Source organism: Grampus griseus (genome assembly GCF_964374135.1).
Source record: "Grampus griseus genome assembly, chromosome: X".
In the NCBI taxonomy this organism is placed as follows: Eukaryota; Metazoa; Chordata; class Mammalia; order Artiodactyla; family Delphinidae; genus Grampus; species Grampus griseus.
This window is the reverse complement of record NC_138999.1, coordinates 41343344-41361045: the sequence shown is the minus strand read 5'-3', so window position 1 is coordinate 41361045 and position 17702 is coordinate 41343344. Positions and strand designations below refer to the sequence as shown.

The 17702-nt window shown below is 48.2% G+C and overlaps 1 protein-coding gene across 5 annotated transcripts; it reads right to left on the bottom strand.

Moving 5' to 3' along the window:
- Positions 1–1141: 1141 nt before the first annotated feature.
- On the bottom strand, positions 1142–16796 carry USP11 (ubiquitin specific peptidase 11). 5 transcript variants are annotated; one of them, XM_082681008.1, is made up of 21 exons: positions 16591–16796; positions 9116–9225; positions 8812–8942; positions 8349–8466; positions 8065–8210; positions 7880–7941; positions 7656–7755; positions 7123–7296; positions 6882–7040; positions 6272–6496; positions 6047–6130; positions 5834–5928; positions 4891–5097; positions 4163–4215; positions 3718–3975; positions 3572–3642; positions 3306–3418; positions 2198–2347; positions 1994–2109; positions 1733–1821; positions 1142–1659 (listed from the first exon to the last, which is right to left on the bottom strand). In XM_082681008.1, the coding sequence occupies exons 1-21, from the start codon at positions 16767–16769 to the stop codon at positions 1522–1524; spliced, it is 2778 nt and encodes a 925-aa protein (XP_082537134.1). In that variant the 5' UTR covers positions 16770–16796; the 3' UTR covers positions 1142–1521. The 5 variants fall into 5 exon arrangements, with proteins under 5 accessions (XP_082537134.1, XP_082537135.1, XP_082537136.1 ...); XM_082681009.1 differs by having other exon boundaries at positions 3733–3975; XM_082681010.1 differs by having other exon boundaries at positions 8065–8252; positions 16591–16773.
- Between the last annotated feature and the right edge of the window lie 906 nt (positions 16797–17702).

Below are 17702 nucleotides of genomic sequence, written 5' to 3'. Positions count from 1 at the left end.
GTCATAACTTTAACTAGTATTTCTGTGCTTTTTGCTTAAGTCAGTTTGAGCTGAGCTCCTCACAGCAACTACCTCGATTCTTGCCTGTGCCAACAGCATGACCGGAGATTTGTGGGTGATAAAGCTGGAGGTGGGGGCGGGGGGAGGCTGCCAGGTCCAGTGCAAAGGCAGCAGGCTGAGGGGAATGAGGAGACCCTTCCCATGGGAATGGTCTCTCAGCCGTCCTGATCAGGATTCCCTTCCTCAGTGTGAAGGGTTGGGGTGCTTGTCTACACCCAGATACTGCACATCTGTCCACTCCACGCTGCCCCAAGGTTGTCCCCACAAGAGCCGTTTCTCAGAGGTGACAGCTGGTGCCTACGGGAGGGCTCAGGTGGGGGCTGTGCAGTGCTTAGGTGGCATCTTATGCTCAGACACACTATGCTGCACCCATTCTGTGCTAGGTGCACCACCTCACTCTTCTGTGGCATGAGGCTGAAGGGACCCTGCCTGGTGGGGGAGCTGCAGTCATGGCGGGAGGCTAAGCATAGGGGCGACACAAACACAGCACACCTGTCCTGTCAGTTTGTATGGCTTGGGCCAGATGTACCCACTCCTCAGAGGACACTACTGGGGGCCTGCGAGGTGGTCTGGTTAGTATCTTTTAGGTCCGGAAACCACCCATTTGCCCACACGGATGCCTGTCTGTTCCAGGCACACCTTTCCCACATCACCTGTAGTGCAGGTCATGTCCACAAAGATTTCCATCCTGGGTCCAGGGAGGTCAAACGTCCCCTCCAGGACTACTGCCGTGTAACTGATAAGGTGTACTGACCTCTGGACCTAGCTCGAGCAATTACTTGACCTCTGTATCTGTTTCCCCATCTGAAATTGGCGATGACAACTCCTGCGTGAGACTGTTGTGAGGATTATGAGTCGATATTTCCAAAATGCTTTGGGAAACACTGGGCATGCAGTTGGTGCTGAGAATCGTGTCTGATGTGCAGATGGTGCTTCAGAAGCACTTAGAATAGTACCTGGCACAGAGATGGTGCACTCAGAGCAGCAGCCATCACACACCTGGCATTCAGTAAGCACACAGGCATAAAACTGGTGCTTGGTAAGTATGTTAAAAGAAAAAAACCCACACTGCCAAGGAACACACTGGCACGTTTATATGTACACAGCAGAAAGTACAGAGTCTCAATAAGAAAATACACTCTGTGTTCAGGTGCATCCCACCACCAACCCCTCAGTTCACCCCAGGTTGAGGACAAGAGGGAAGGGGACAACCATAAATAGAGAATAGAAGGGAGGGTTAATGCTCTAAGGGGCAAACACAGGTAGGGAACACACTGCTGGAAGGAGACATGCCCTCTTCTTCCCCAAGAGAAAGCAATATAGCAGCACAGGAGAACAGTAGCCACGACTAAGCCTGTGGCGTCTGGCATGGGGCACCTAACACAGGTAAGAGGACAGGGGTGGAGCTGGGAAGGAAGAGAGCAGAGATGGCTACCTTCCCTGTGGCAGGGCCAGGGCCCCTCAATTTACATCCATGAACTCAGAGTTGGCTGGGGTACCAAAGGCTGGGGACGCTGGGGGGTCAGATAAGCTGGGCTGGGGTTGCAGGCGACGTGCCACATCCTGGCGTTGGTAGAACAGGACATAGGCTGCCTTGGACTGCAAGGAGAGGACAGGAGTCAGTGTGGATCGGGGAGGAGGATGTCGGGAGAAGGGAGGATGGAAATCACACCTCAATCTGATTCTCAGTCACAGGTGAGACACTGTTGTCATCGAAGTAGTGCCATTGACCGCTGTCCTTGTTGCAGGCAAATGTCGTGTCTATAAAAGAGGGGAAGCTGTCCTCACCCACCCTCCTGCCCCTAAGAGGCGTCCACGTCCGCTCTCACTCCTCCCACCCTAATGACCTCGCCACCCGTTCACACATCTGGGGACACCCACTGGGGACATCCTGACCCCCCAGCACACGGCCCTGCCACAGCCTGGCACATACAGTGTCCATCCCGCAGGCCCCCGTAATGGTTGGAAACTGCAATGAGATCATATTTGTACAGCTCTGGGGCCGACTCGTTCTGCGGCTTGATGACAAACTTGGAGAAGTCCAGGTCCCTGTGGGTGGGGAGAGGGTTAACACTGCTGGCGCCCCCTTCCCCATTGCCTGCCTTCCCCCCACAGCCAGCCTCCCCGGGCCCCGGACCGGATAGGAAACTCCACAAGGGTATCCAGCTTCTCGCGGGAGAACTTGGTGTAGGAAAAGCGCTTCAGGTGGATGATGAGCGTCTCCGGCAGCATCCACAGGTCCAGCTTCTTGGTGGCCAGCTGGTGCTGCTTGCAATTGGGGCAGTACCTAGAGATGGAGCCCGAGTCAGGACACAGACACTTTCTGAGCACCTACCGCATGCTCTTTGTGCCGTGCGGCCTTCGTGGGCCACGTCTCGTCCAGAGATGCTGCTCTTACTCCTAGTCTGCCTGTTACTCTAGTTTGCTCTCTTGACATGTTAAAATCCTACCGAGTACTCACCAACTCCCCACTGTATACACTTTTGTACTGGCGTGTGTTTTTGTTTGGCTTCCAGTCTGTGAGACACTAGCCTTCTTTTAGAGCCTGCCTCTCTCACTCCAGTTTTCTCTCTTCTATTTTATTCACTGACTCACTCGCCAGGTATTTACTGACGGTCTACTGTTGAGTCCTTTGGCACTACTTTGTATTTCTATTCCCTTTCTGCTCCATGGAGATGCCGCTCTTATTTTTTAGACTGGTTTTGTCTTTTTTGGTTCTCTTTTTCTGTTTTGTTTATTCTGCAAGGATCTAATGAGTATCTACTGCACAGCCCACACCATTATAATCAGTGAGAAGAGACACACAGTGAACTTAAAAGTCTTCCCCCTTAAGGGGTTCACTCTAACAGAAAATACAAAAAAACGATGCAAAAGGGGATCTAGGAGGTGACATCAAGTGGCGTTACAGAGCTAGAAAGAGGGAATGGAGGGAGCTGATGGCTGGGAGAGGAGCGGCTTTTAACAGAAGAGTAAGAGAAGGTCTCTCTGAGGAGGTAACATTTGCTCAGAGACCTGAGCAAAATGGAGGTCAAATCCTGTAGATAACTAGAGGAAGAATGACCCTGGGAGAAGGAACAGCCCAGGCAAAGGCTCTGAGGTAGGAATAGGCTTGGGGTGTTGGTGGCCAGAGTGGCAGGAAGGCTTCGAGTGAGGGGGAGGGGGAAGGAGGTGTATTTAGTGGTGACGGACTGGGGGAGGTGGTCCCACCCAACTGCACCCCCAGAGGCCCTGTTCTGGGCCCTCACCAGGGGTTTTCCTTCTCCAGGGTCTCAGTGGTGGTGAAGAGCTCGATGCACTCCTGCAGCCGCACCGGAGCCTTCTTCAGCACGTACCCAACACAGTCATGCTTCACGTAGCCCTAGGTTGGGGGAATGGACAGCCAGGTATGAGGATGGGGGTTGTGGGGGATAAAAAGGAGTCGGGGTGGAAGACACACACCGAGTGGTTAAGAGCATGGACTTTGTGTGTAGCGCAAGGTGAAAGTGCCTCCCATCCCCAGGATCTCGTTTACCTCAGCCTCCACCTCGTCATAGTAACGCTTCTTCATCTCTGGCTCCCAGTCGATGGCAATGTACGGCTGGGCTGGGGGCGAGGGGAGGTGGTCATGGGCCCTGCTGCCAAGCACACCCCCCTCCCGCCTCCCCAACCCTGGCTCACAGCTGAAGGAGACACCATGGGTATCCTCGTTGAAGGTCGAGCGGTCGCTGGTCCCATTGGAATTCACTGTCTGCAGGGTGAAGAGGTGCTTGCGCCGTGCTCTCTGGGGCCAGTGGGATGGTCCAGGGGAGTTGTCCACGGGGGCCCGGCTCCCGCCCGCGACTCCAGAGCTGGGCCCAGCCTGCTCCGGCCCAGGGTCTTGGGAGCTGCCCCCAGCCACATGTCCAGGCTTAGGGAGGTTGTCCTTATCCTCCAGGTCTGCTGGGACAGGAGAGGATGTCAGAGGTGGAAATGTGTGAGCCCCAGGGGGTTGAGCTGCAATACACATCCATGTGGACCCTGTGTGGGCCAGACCGACCCCAAACCCCCTGACCCTCCCTCAGGCCATGGGACTGCTTGTACAGACCCTCATCCTTGCCGATCCTCTCTCCTTTCTCCTCCTCACCTTTCTCATCCCCATCATCCTCGTCATCCGAGCTGGGTCTGGTCACATAGCGTCTGCCGACAGAGCAGAGGAGACTCTCAAGGAGGGACCCGAGGGCAGGGAGGACAGAGCCCAGAATCCTACTTTGCTTATGATGGGAAGCCACTGGTAAACCCATACACAAACAGTTCTTAAGGAGGAGCCCGGAAGGTCTCAGGAGATGCCAGAGGGACACGGGAAGAGGCAGCCTGACAATGTAGGATCTTGTGTGCCACAGTTAAGGAGCGTGGATCTTAAGTATGATAAGCCACTGGTAAACAGGCACACAATCAGCTGTAAATTTCCATCAGGGAAGGCCTCTGAGAAGCACTTGTAAGTGCAACATGAGAGAGAGGTGAAGCCAGATAACGCACTGTTGTTTGCCTTGGTAAGGACTCTGGATTTTAAGCACGATGAAAATCTATCAGTAAAAACACAAACAACCAAGCCTCTCCAAGGAAGAGACAATTAAGTACAAGATGAAGTCTGCATTTTGTCTGTCTTGTTCACCTCTGTGTATCCCCAACACCTAGGAGAAGTGGTGCAAAGTCAGAAATTTAGAGAAAGAAAAAAGCCTACAAGTTCCTCTCTGGCCATGTTAAGTTTGAGCTGTCTTCTGGATGCAGACGGGAAGTGGCAACTAAGCAGCTAGACGCCCGGATCTGAGTTCTGACCCCACCTCCCTGCCTGACCCCAAACAGCAGACTCACGAGAGGCGGTACAGCAGGATGTGATACAGGGCGTCCCAGGAGAGCCGGTCCCGGGGCACCGACACCAGGAGCGGGTGCCCAAAGAGCATCAGGCCATAGTAAGAATTGTTGTAGTCCCGGGCTGGGGTGCGCTCCCGCAGGTAGATAGGAAGCACAACGTCCTCTCTGGAGTTCTCGCCAATAGCAGCCCTGCCTGACACCTCGTATCTGTGGGGGATGGACATCAGGTCATGCCTGATCAGGACACCCAAGAGGGATTCGAGGATTCTACCCCAGTTGCTCCAGCCACTCACCACTCACAGTCTGAAAATATTTTTAAAAGGGTCCGAAGAGTTACCCAGGGTTCTGTATTTTACAAACTGTTGGATGATTTACACAGCCCTTTGTTTATGTGATGTTAGATAAAGTACTTTGGTGTTATCAGCGCACTGAGGGAGTTGACAAAAATTTTTTGTGACACAGGGATCTAAAACCATTTTCTTTTTGGAAAACTAAACTGCTTGGTTTACAAAAATTTTTCTACTCATAAAGCACCTTCTATTTTAGTTACCCAAAGATTTCAAACCTGCTCTGAATGTTCTTATGTTCAGAAAGCATCTTAGTGTTCCCCATTTCAAAAATCACTTGGTTTTTGAGGCATGCAATGTGAGTAAGGAGTGCAGATCAGCATCGGGTACATACAAGGTACTAGTTAAGTGCTGAATAAAATAAAGAAACAGGAGCCTCCCTCACATAACAAGGAGGAAAACAGCCAAGGACGCCCTGTATAAGGATGTGTCGCCCCACTCACTGACAGCCCCTAGCCCCCTGCCCCACTAAGGCACGTGGCCGAAGCCCCGAGCTGCGCAGGTGCCCTGTGAATCAGGCCGAGGAAGGGAGAGGGAAGGTGGTTAACGGAGGAGGTTCCTGAGAAGCCCTCATCTCCCCTCGTCCTCTCACTCACATGAAGATATCATCTCGGTCCAAGATGCTGCTCAGAGACTCCTCCAGCTGGTAGATCTTATAGAAGCGGTGACTGAAGACATCGGCCACCATCATCTGAGAATGGGATGCAGAGAGGGGACCGGTCAGTCTGCCAGGTCTCCCCCAGGCCCTTCTGCCTCTCTCTGCCCCCCTGCCCCTGAATCCCACCCTCCTTCTATCTGCAGAGCCTCACCCTTTCTGGCGAGACACCAGTGTGTTTGGCCAGAGCCACACACAGATCCGAGATCTTGCCTTTCTTGGGGACCACGAGCCGGTGCTGAGGGAGGAACGGTATCCACAAAAGAGCAGAAGGATGTGTGGTGAGTTAGTGAAGGAAACCCTGAGGTACGACAGAGTAATCAAACGAACTCTGACTACGTGTCCCTCATTACGTCCCCTGTCCCCATTCCCCCCGTACCTGCTCTGGCTTGCGGCGGGGGTCCATGGAGACAAAGAAGACCTCCATGACCCTCTTGTGGGTCATAGGCAATGGGACACTGAGGTAGCAGAAGGGGTCGAAGGTCACAGACACGTTGCCACAATCAGGGCACACCACCGTGGACTTGAAGAGGCCATGGAAAGTGTCCACAATCACAGAATCGTTCCGCCGTTTGTGGTTCTGCCAGGCCTCCTGAGCAACCTCCTGTTGAGTGTCATGGTGGGTGGTGAGGCTTGCCCGGGGCCGGGGAAAACCATGGTATGGGGTGGATGTGCATGGGATTAAAGTTAAGGTTACGGCCACCGGTAAAGTCCAGAGGCAGAGTTACAGTGAGGGCTATCTGGAGACTGCGTTCACTGTCGGGGCCGGGGATTATTTGGGGCAGGAGACCAGGTGGGGGTTAACTCTGGGTTGGGCATGAGCGCAGATGTGGCGTTGGAGCCAAGGTTGGGACCGAGGTCAGGGAAGAGGAGCTTAATAGAAAATGGTGGTATGCGGGATACTCCAGGGAGACCAGAAAATTCCTGAGGCAGAGGCCCTAGTGGCTTTAATGAGGCTCTCAGGATGGGGGTCTTCCAGGAGCGCCCACCTGATCTGGCCTCCCAGCAGCATCGCACAGTTCCACATATTCCTTCTTCTTAACACGATTGAGGTCCTCGTGCAGCCCATCCAGGAGGAACGACAGCAGCTCCTGTGAGTCATGCTGCTGGTAGCCCAGAAACTGGGACGCAAAGTGGCCGACCTTGGTCTGAGAAGATGGGCAGGGCCGTCAGAGCGTGAGGGAGTTGGGGGGTGGGGGCACAGAGGAACTGGCCAGGGCTGAGCCACACCTTGAACACGTGGGGCACGATGGAGCGGTGGTGGCCGGACCACGCCTGCTTCACCAGGTCCGCATAGGCCTCTGCGATCTCCCCCTTCATGCCCAGTGGGTTGCAGAAGTTGAGCTCCTCCAGGTAGCGGTTTTTGAGGAAGTAGTTGGTGAGCTGTGGCACGTTGCTGAGGCACTGCAGAAGGCAGGGGCCAGGTGCATGAAGAGGCGAGAGAGGTAACCAAGGTGGGGACAGAGGAAAGGGAGACAGGAGGAAGGGGAAAGAAAGAGAAGGGGCAGGGAAGTAGGGGAGAGAAGAATTTCAGGAGAAGGAAGAATGTGGTGACGAAGGAGAGAAGACAAGGGAAAGCAGGGAGCAAGTGGAAGGAAGAGGCATTAACGTTTCAGAAAGTAACGTGGGCATGTCGAGCCAGACTGTGGGGCCCCAGCTTCCAACTGACCCCTTGCCCTGCAATACCCCCCTAGCTCTGTCCCCAATCTCCAACGCTCAAATCCATCCCTGCGCAGTGCCAGACCTAGACCTAATGGCTCAACCTGCAGGGCCGAGTTCATGAAGCACGTGTTGCCCAGATTGGTGAGACCACAGATGCCCGGCTGGCCCTGGAAGTCCTCATCCTCCTCCGACGCGCTGCTCCTGGGACGGATGAGAAACTCTTATCAGCTGAGGACCTACTACTTGTGGGTGGAATGTGCTCTTGGGCTCAGTTGTTCTGCCTACTGTGGGATCCCACTCTGGACTGGAAACCCCAAGGGCTCACATGGCGGGCAGCTGTGCGCTGGGCCAAGTGCCATCCTTGTTTCGGGTCTCCATGATGACCACCTGGGTTGGAGGAAGAGGAGTAAAGATCAGGAAAGGCATTCATGGAGGGTCCACGGACACCTAGCCCTCACTTCCCCCAACCTGAGCACGGGTGGTGGGCCAAGAAGTCCTCCCCACCCTTACCTGCCCAGTCTTGAGAGCGGCGTCAAGCACTGTGACACGTGTGTTGCACAACCTCTCAAAAGAGCCCTCCGCGTTCTTGATCCACAGCCGTGTCTCTTCTTGGGGGCTCACCAGAAACTGCTCTTGAGCGGTGCGCAGAACTAGGTCTGTGGAGGGTGATGGAGCACATTCAAGGTCTTCCTGGGACCCTGGAGGATCCACCCATCTTGGCATCAGATTCCTTAGGTCACCGAGCTGTGACCGTGGCTGGGAATGCCAACTCATTCCACGACCCTTAGACTCACCAACAGAATCTGTGCGGCTGAACTGAGCGGTGTGAGCTGTGTCCATATCACTGTGCTGGATGAGCAGCAGTTCTACTGGGTACACTTCAACCTTCTGGATGTTGGACAGCTCCACGACCTGGAAGGAGGGAAGGATGCACACACAGGTGTACCCACCCAACACACACATGGACACAGGAACGACGACCTTTGAGATCAGAGGAACATCCACACAGACAAACACACATGGCATAGACACACGTACGAGGCTCTGTGAGGGGAGCACACACAGGCGAGCAAATGCAGGGGACACAGCAAGATACCATCTAATGACCTGGGAGAGGAGGAGAGGGCAGACCCAGGTGTATGGATACAGCATACGTGAACACACAGGTCTGGACCCATCCTGGGCCTATGGAGGCCTTCCTCCTACGCTCCCCGCCCTATAAAAGCCACCCCCCAGCACCCTCCCCACCCACTATACCTTGCGTTCAATGGGAGGCTGGCCATGCTCTAGACCATACCAGTTGACCAGGTAATGCCAAGCAGCCGCTGGGAGCAGCACATAGTCCTCACCTTCCACCAGTCCCTTCTTGAGGCGCCAGTTTACCTGGTCTGCAGGAGGGCGGGGGGAGGTGGCAGAGGAACAATCAGGGAAGGAAAGTGATGAGTCACTCTGGCCATCTCACCAATGACCTAGCACAGAAAAGGGGCTCATGATCATTTGCGGGGACAAAGATGACAAGAAGTCCAGGCTTGGCTGATGTTGGGAGGCAGAAGCCTGGTACCTTCAAAGAGCTCAGCATTGTTGATGCAGCCAGGGAAGGTGCTGGGGTCCTGGTCTCCTCCCTGCACGTATACTTCCCACTGCTTGTACCAGTGCTGCTCCACGAGGAACCTGGACCAGACAGGTGACAGGGGTGTCACACGGCTATCTGGGGGTTAGTGGTACCACTTCACACGGTTATTAGACTAAAAGTATCAACATGTTACAAGTCAAGATGACAAGTTTCATGAACACCTGAAACTAATACAGCGCTATACGCCAACTATATTTCCGATTAAAAAAAGAAATTCTTCCCAGAATTCAACATTTAAAAAAATTTTCAGCATCATATAAAAATAAATTAGAAGCAAAATGTATTCAGTGAAATCCAGATTTGGATAGAATGCTTAACTTCTTAAGATACTAAAAGAGATTTGATGATTAAAAACAGAAAGTGTGCTCAATAACGGCAAAAAAAACCCCCAAAACCCATACCCATACCCATGGGGCCAGAAAACAGGAGATTTTATTATGGAATAAACAATAATTCACTTGTATTAGTCTGTGGGGTAACACAGTCAAATTAGGTTCAAAATAACTTACTTGCAGCTAATGTTGTAAGACTTAGCCATTTGTTAAATGTGCAGTGTTTGTAAAGGATACAAAAATCTTCAGCTAAGAAATGGATTGTTAAATTCTGAAAACCCGCTCAGAAATCAAAAAGAATTTCAACTGCTAAAGGAATCATAAAGTTTTCCTTCAAAAACTGTATACTGCCATCTTAAAAATAATTTCTTATTTAGGATTTATTTTGGCTTTAGAGTAAATTTCTAAGTGTATGGTGACTAGCTCACTCTTTATGTAAAACTGTGGTTAAAACATAAAATTTACCACCTGAACCACCTTTAAGTGCAGTTTGACCTATTCTCTTTTAAAGGAGACTTTTATATACACTACTAGGATAAACATTTAGGACTGTTGAAATCTGCCTTTGTAAAATGTCATGAGAAATTCTGAAGTCTGCAAAATACTTGACATATAGTAAGTGCTAAATGAACATTAGCTGTTACTGTTCTGATCCCAGGGCTTAGACAAAAAAGTTCATGTACACGTAATCCTCCTTCCCCCCTCCAACTCCAACACAAACCTGCTCTGCTATGGAATTTTTTTTTTTCTTTTTTTTTTTGGCTGCGCCCACCCGTGGCATGCAAGATCTTAGTTCCCAGACCAGGGATCGAACCTTGCCCGCTGCAGTGGAAGTGCGGAATCTTAATCACTGGACCACCAGGGAAGTCCCTGCTATGGAATTGTTGACACATAAAAGGCTGTCCCAAGTATTTAACAGCCTCAAATAAACACTTTTTAAAAAAATTACAAAACTGATAAAAAATACGTAACAGTTTTCCAGCGATTTAACTCTATAAATTGGATTCCTTAAAATGGCAACTTTTCTTTGTTTAAAAAAGGATCAGAAAGGTAGGGGGATGGGGAGATAGAAAAACCCTGGAATAGTCACATGTTGCCCAAATAGGCAAACTTTTCTGTGGGTTGTTTTTTATTCAGTTATTTATTTTGGGGGTTGCAGTGACCCCCACAGACCCCGTACTTCATTCATGCCAGAAACACACACCCTCCGCACTCCAGTGGCTCAAGCCACAGACACTTCCCATCACTCATCTAGAAAACCCCATTGCGGACCTTACCCTCTGCCACTGTACCTTCACCTCCCCTTCAAGGTTTTAATTGCCTCCATTGATGGTCTATGAGGTTACTCAGTAAAGCTAGTTTATTGTTAATGGGACCTTCGAAGCAAAAGGAGCCACAGCTCAATGGGTTTTTTTAAAAGCAGATTTTTAAGGAAGATTAACATTAAAATCACTTTTTAGAGTGGTAAGCAAAACCTCCAGACCTGGCTACAACCTGGATTTCTAAAGCCATCATAGAAGACTGAAGTTTTACATAAATTTTCACAAAGTATCACTAGCATGTTTTTTCAATTCAAAGACACAAAAACTTTTTTAACATCTCTGAATTGGGATGGCTCATAATCTGTCAGCTCAGGTGGCAGTCATGACAGAGTTGTCATTGTCTAATGAAAAAGCACCACATTGTTATTTACTCCTACACTTCAATTTTTTTTGGTTGCTACTGTAAATGGTATCTTTCAAATTTTAACTTTCTAATGTCTTGTTGCTAGTATACAGAAATAAAATGGATCTTCCTAAAGTCACTTATGTTTGTGTTTCCTCAAATTTGTTAAAATGATATGAAATATGTGCTTATGGAAAGAAATTACTAAAAATATTGCCTGTCCTCTAGATTTCTCTTGTGTCTGGAGAAAATATTGGTTATTCTGGTTAATCATTACACTAGGTATAATAATTACAGAGAAATAGAAATATGGATGTAAACTAAGAGATGGTTTCCTACTTGTTTTATTAAAAGGTTGTTAGCTTATTCAGATGGTAAATGTGCTATTACATTGTTCTAAATTTATTATTTATATATCTGTATAAGCCTACATACACAAATAAGAAGGCAGGCATATAAATAAATCCTTTCTATAAATTGTTACATGAATAATGTACCAAAGGAGAAAAATTAGAATTTGGGCCTTTTTCTGTAAAATGACTACATTAATTTATGCCCAGACTGGAAGTTCCTTTTTCTGTCACCAAATTACTGTTAACTCTTGGTACCTTCTGACATCTCCTTAGCTCATTTTTTAAAAAGAATTCTTGCTTTAAAAAAAAGTTAAGCTCCTAATAATCTTTGTTATTTATCACTGTGTTTTACGAGGTTGACTATAAATATTTCTTGTCTTTACTTCAATTTATATCTTGTTAAAAAACAACTATTCTTCCTTTGTCTTTCACAAATTCAGGCCAAAGTCAGAATAATAACACTGTTAAGATGTTCTTTTCTGTCTAAACTATCTCTGGGAGATACCACAAAGATTTGCTCCTTTGCCCTATAAAAGGAATGATAATAGTATCATTAGGTTTATCCAAAATTCCCCCAATTTTAATTAACTTGAAAATTTCAGAAAAGCTTTCATTTTTCAAACTTGATATTTTTAAAAATGACAAACCAAAAAGAAAGTTTATCTTCCTAGATTAGTTATTAATTATATATAATTAGATATACTAATATAAATATCTTTCAATAACTGCATAGTTTTCAAGCTAAAAAGCATAATGTTCAAGCAACAAAGACTAGTACAGTAACTGTCTACCAAAAGCTCCCCCCTCCAGGACGCTAGACTCACAAACTCCTTTCCCTTTTTGGTTCACAAAAAGTCTGAACAGGTACTAAGGGTGCCGACTCAATTAGAGGGGAATTGTCAGAGGCCTATTGTTTTTTTCAGTCTTTCATTAGATCCAGTGGCCAAAGCATATTTACCTTGTGTAAGAGCTATAGCAGCAATCGCCAACCAAACGTGTGAAAATTTCAGTCGGTTTAGTTCTAGGGTCTTCATTAAAGGTAATGGTTCCCCGTGCTGTGCAGACTTCTCCATTGACAGAAAACCCTCAACATTTCTAGGCTAGTCTCTTAAGCTCCAGTGAGACGTTGCTTCCCCTTCACACATCACAGTCGATTCTGCAATACTGAACCCAGCCACCCACCTTCCTTAACCTGAGCAAAGAGAACCTCATGCTTGCTTACCTCTGTTAGGAAAATATCCCCACCCTGCACAGACCTAGAGACTCCAGCTATCCCAGATTTGTTTTAGATGGTTCATCCTCGAAAATTTGCCAAGGAGGCTAAACTATCACAGATTTGAATTTTCTCTTAAAATTTAAGCTTCTCCTAGAAATTAAATCAATTTAGATGGCCAAATTAATTAAATGCCCCCACCCAAATCTGCCAGCTGACAAAAGATAGAAGGTGCAAATATTAATATGGATATTAGGTATGTGATTTGGGGTTAGTCCATGACTTTGAAATGCTTTATAAGCACAAATTTCCTGACCACTGCAGCAAACCCCTATAAAATAGACAGCAAATTAAAGAATCTTGAGGTGCTCTGCTCTAGATAAGCATTAAAAAATGGAGCTAAGGAAAAATGCTGCATATTATCCACAAAAGCAGAGATAAACTGGCTTCACTGAACCAACATCGATGGGATAAATTTTTTTTATTGACAGAGCATAATTTTTTATTCACATGACATAAAATTAACCATTTAAAAAGTGAACAATTCAATGGCATTTAGTACATTCAGCATTGTGCAACCACAACCTCTATCTACTTCCAAAACATTTTCAGCACCCCAAGAGGAAAGCTGGTACTGGTGGGATAATTTTAAAGGGTATTGTCACAAGGCTGTAAAGGTAGGATGGGGCAGAAACCAAAGGCCCCCCCTGCCCTTCTGAACACCTCCAAGTGGGCTATAAAAACGTTCCTGTTATTGTTTATTCTCAGGATGGATTGAGGTTTTGCCTTGCTGGAGAGCTATAGTGTAATGGTAAAACAAACTGCTCAGTTCCATATTTCCGATTTGGGGAATCTCAACTTGTCTCTCCAGTAACAGGAATATATATTTCGCTAGTACTGTGATTAAATAACTCTGTAAAATGAGCAAACCTCACTCCTAAAGGCTCTCAGGTGAGAGCATGCTTGAGGCGTTCGAGGAACAGCAAGAGTCCAACATGGCCGGATGGGGAAAGTGAGGGGGAGGGAAATCAGAAGAGCATGGGAGAAGATCAGAGCCAGGGACCAGCCTCGCAATCCTAAAGCCTTGCAAGTCATTGTAAGAATTTTAGCAGTTACATTGAATAAAATAGGAAGACTGTTAAAACATTTTGAGGAAAGGATGGACATAAATTATTTTTAAAAAGAATTACTGTGTACGGAAAGAGGAAAATAGTACCTGCACAGTGGAGAAACCCAGCAGATACCTTCACCAAGTGATCAAGGCTAACATCACCAATGACGTCATGTGAATACAGAGTACCCACCTGACATGATGCAAAGGGCACACCATGTGCATCCAGTCTGATTTCATATATATCCTCAATAAAATGAAAGCTTAGACCACAAATACTATTTAGGGATGCATACAATGGTGGGGAAACGTTAACGAAATTAAAAATTCAGGGTAATAACTTCCCCTGGCAGGGAGAGGGATCTTCATCTGGGAGGGGCACAGAAGGATTTCTTAAGGTAACGGTCTGAATCTTAACCTAGGCGATTAATTCACAAATTTTTTTATTATTCTTTAAATTTTTAACTTTGAAATAGACTCAGAAAAATAGCAAAAATAATACAAAGAATTCCCGCGTGCCCTTCATCCAGATTCTCCAAATTTAAAATTTTACCCATTTGCTCGATTATTTCTTTAAATACGTTTTTATATATGCCATTCTTTCAACGATTTCAGAGTAAGCTTGCTTACACGATGGTTCTTTACCCCTAAATATTTCGACATGTATTTCCTAAAAACAAAGATATTCCCTTTCATACTCAAAATACAATTATCAAAAGCAAGGAATTAGCAGTACTAATAGCTAATCTTCAGACCTTAGTAAAATTTTACCAATTTCCCCATTCATATCTTTTACAGTAAAAGAGAGAAAATTCATTTTATGAGAAAAAACTTATTTTTAAATAATTTATTTTTTCTGCTCCGGGATCCAACCCAGGATCACACTTTGCATTTAGTTATCATGACTCGTTAAATCCCGTTAATTTCTTCAGTCTGGAACAGTTCTTCATCCTTTGTCTCTCACGACCTTGAAATTTTTGAAGAGCACAGGCCGTTTATTTTTATAGAATGTCCATCAACCTGGGCTACGTAAACGTTTCATATAATCTTTACAGGTCTTACGTATTTCACAACTTAAAAAACGAGATACAACTCGGCGAGAAATAAAATGAACCCAGGAACAGTACATTTCAAGCACTGGTTAGCAAAGAAATCAATTAAACAAGCCGATTTATCAAGATACGCGTTCACATTTTAAAAAGCTATTTGTTCCTGATTACAAAAACAAAGCATTACAAAACAGAAAACAAATGTAACATCGAAGGCCCCTCCCGTGCCAATCACCTGCACTTTCTCCCGTCCTGGGAAGAAGGGCTCGGCCAGAGGCAAAAACCTCGCCGCGTCACAAACTTTGCTCATTCGCAGGCGCCATTTTCTGCTTCACAAGGTACCACCTCCCCTCTGCAGTCTTTCCTCTGCCCCAGGACACGCCCCTCGGCCTACGTCACAAGCCTCGTTCCCAGGCTCCAGCTCCCTCCGTCACGGAGGCTCCGACTCCCCTCCCCCCTCAGCCTTTCGGCTCCGATTTCGCTCTTCCGCCTGACATCACCCGCCTCGCCTCCGTTGTCAGGCGCGGCGGAGCACCGCGGGCCGCCCCCAAATGCTACGTTACGTCGCGCAGACCACGCTGCCCCGCTCTGTTGCTGAGAAAACCTCCTTCCCAGGTTCTCAGTTCCACCACGCGAGCCTGACCCCGCCGCCGTGGCCCTTTCTTCTCAAGATCCGCCCCCCTGAATGTAAATTGATACAGCCACTATGGAGAACAGTATGGAGGTTCCTTAAAAAACTAAAAATAGAACTACCATACAACCCAGCAATCCCACTACTGGGCATATACCCAGAGAAAGCCATAATTCAAAAAAGCACATGCGCCCCAATGTTCACTGCAGCTCTACTTACAATAGCCAGGACATGGAAGCAACCTAAGTGTCCATCGACAGATGAATGGATAAAGAAGATGTGGCACATATATACAATGGAATATTACTCAGCCATAAAAAGAAATGAAACTGAGTTATCTGTAGTGAGGTGGATGGACCTAGAGTCTGTCATACACAATGAAGCCAGAAAGAGAAAAACAAATACCGTATGCTAACACATATATATGGAATCCAAAAAATAAACAAACAAAAAAGTGGTCATGAAGAACCTAGGGGCAGGACAGAAATAAAGACGCAGACATAGAGAATGGACTTGAGGACACGGGGAGGGAGAAGGGTAAGCTGGGACGAAGTGGGAGAGTGGCATGGACATATATACACTACCAAACGTAAAATAGATAGCTAGTGGGAAGCAGCCGCATGGCACAGGGAGATCAGCTCGGTGCTTTGTGTCCACCTAGAGTGGTGGGATAGGGAGCGTGGGAGGGTGACGCAAGAGGGAAGAGATATGGGGATATATATATACGTATAGGTGATGCACTTTGTAATACAGCAGAAACTAACACACCATTGTAAAGCAATTTTAATCCAATAAAGATGTTTAAAAAATATATATCCGACCCCCTGCCTCTCCACAACAATCCGGTTCTCAGGCCGCAGGCTCCACCACACAGGCCCGGCCCCGCCTCTTTCACAGACAAGGCACTTCCCCGCGTCTCTTGTCCTCAGTCTCACAGGCCACTCCGCCCCACGGCACCTCTCCTGCGGACCTTCGCCGCCCCGTCCCCCACCTTCCCCAACGCCTCCATCGTCCCCCTAGCCGAGGCTCCGTTCGCAGCTCCGCCTCACCAGCTTTCGCCCGCCCGCAGCGGATGCCCTCGCCCATTCTCGCCGTTCTCGATCTGGCGCCGCTGGCTCTCCAGGCCCGGCACCGCTTTACGCTGTGGCTCTCGGTCCTCGGCCGCAGCCGCAGCCGCCGGACTCTCTGCCACCGCCGCCATGGCCGTTCGCCCTCCTCTCACAGTCATCGCAGCTGGGGATAGGAAAAGTCCCCATAAATGCTACTTCCGGCTTCTGTCCCCGGAAACGGAAACAGAGCCCCCCAAACAGCCGGGGGGCTACTGCCATTTTGAAAAGGGAGCCCCGCTCGGACGCGTCGAGGGGCTAGGCGGGCATCGGACCTTGGGCGGTGATCTCTGCGACGAATAGGCGGGGTAAAGCCTCCAGTTGGGACCTAAAGACAAAGGTGTCTTGTGGGATTCTAACGCCATGTTGAGTCGGGGCAAACGGTTCTGTGGAAGGTGCAGGTAGAGGTCCCCGGGGTGGACGAGGACATGTATTGGGGAGCGCTCAGAGGAACACAAAGGTTCCAGGTCTTCTCGGTCCCATGCTCTGCTGGGGACCGCGGGCCCCTATCCTGGGAGCGGCGTTTTTGCTAGCCTGACCAGAATACCCTTATTTCATTGCACTACCCTTCCCTTCCATCAAAACCTAATGCAAAAGAGGTCACCACTTCCAGGGCGCCGCCCAGCCCTTCGGGCCTCTTCCCTGGGTGAACTAGATTTATTCTCTTGATAAACGTGTTGAAGGCAAGTCAGCCCCAGGCCAGGTATATTTGTTGGAGTTGCAGTACTAATAATAGTTGACCCTGTTTAGGTGTTTTATTGCACGTAAATAGTAGTCTTAGGCAGCAGGTTGCCTATGGGCAACAATGGGGATGCTAAGCACCAGAAACGTTAATTCACTTTGCCCCACCTAGTAAGTAGTGGAGCTGTGGTTCGAACTCAGGAATTCCAGTTCCAGAGTTGGCACCTTAAAACACCAGGCCAGAGATCCTCAAACTGTGGTCCTAGGCTTTCTACCGGTTCAGGAAACCCTTTCAGGGGGTTCACAAAGTCAAAACTATTCACAACAATACTTTTTCATGGTCATTCTCTCTTGCACATGCGGTGGAATTTTCC

Excerpts from the sequence above, each read along its gene's own strand:
- USP11 (XM_082681010.1), bottom strand. The coding sequence starts at position 16,769 with ATGACTGTGAGAGGAGGGCGAACGGCCATGGCGGCGGTGGCAGAGAGT. Across the intron at positions 4,216-4,890 it reads ATCCTGCTGTACCGCCTCTC|ACGCTATGTGACCAGACCCA; the intron begins GTGAGTCTGCTG and ends CTCTGTCGGCAG. Across the intron at positions 2,348-3,305 it reads CTGGAGAAGGAAAACCCCTG|GTACTGCCCCAATTGCAAGC; the intron begins GTGAGGGCCCAG and ends CTCCATCTCTAG.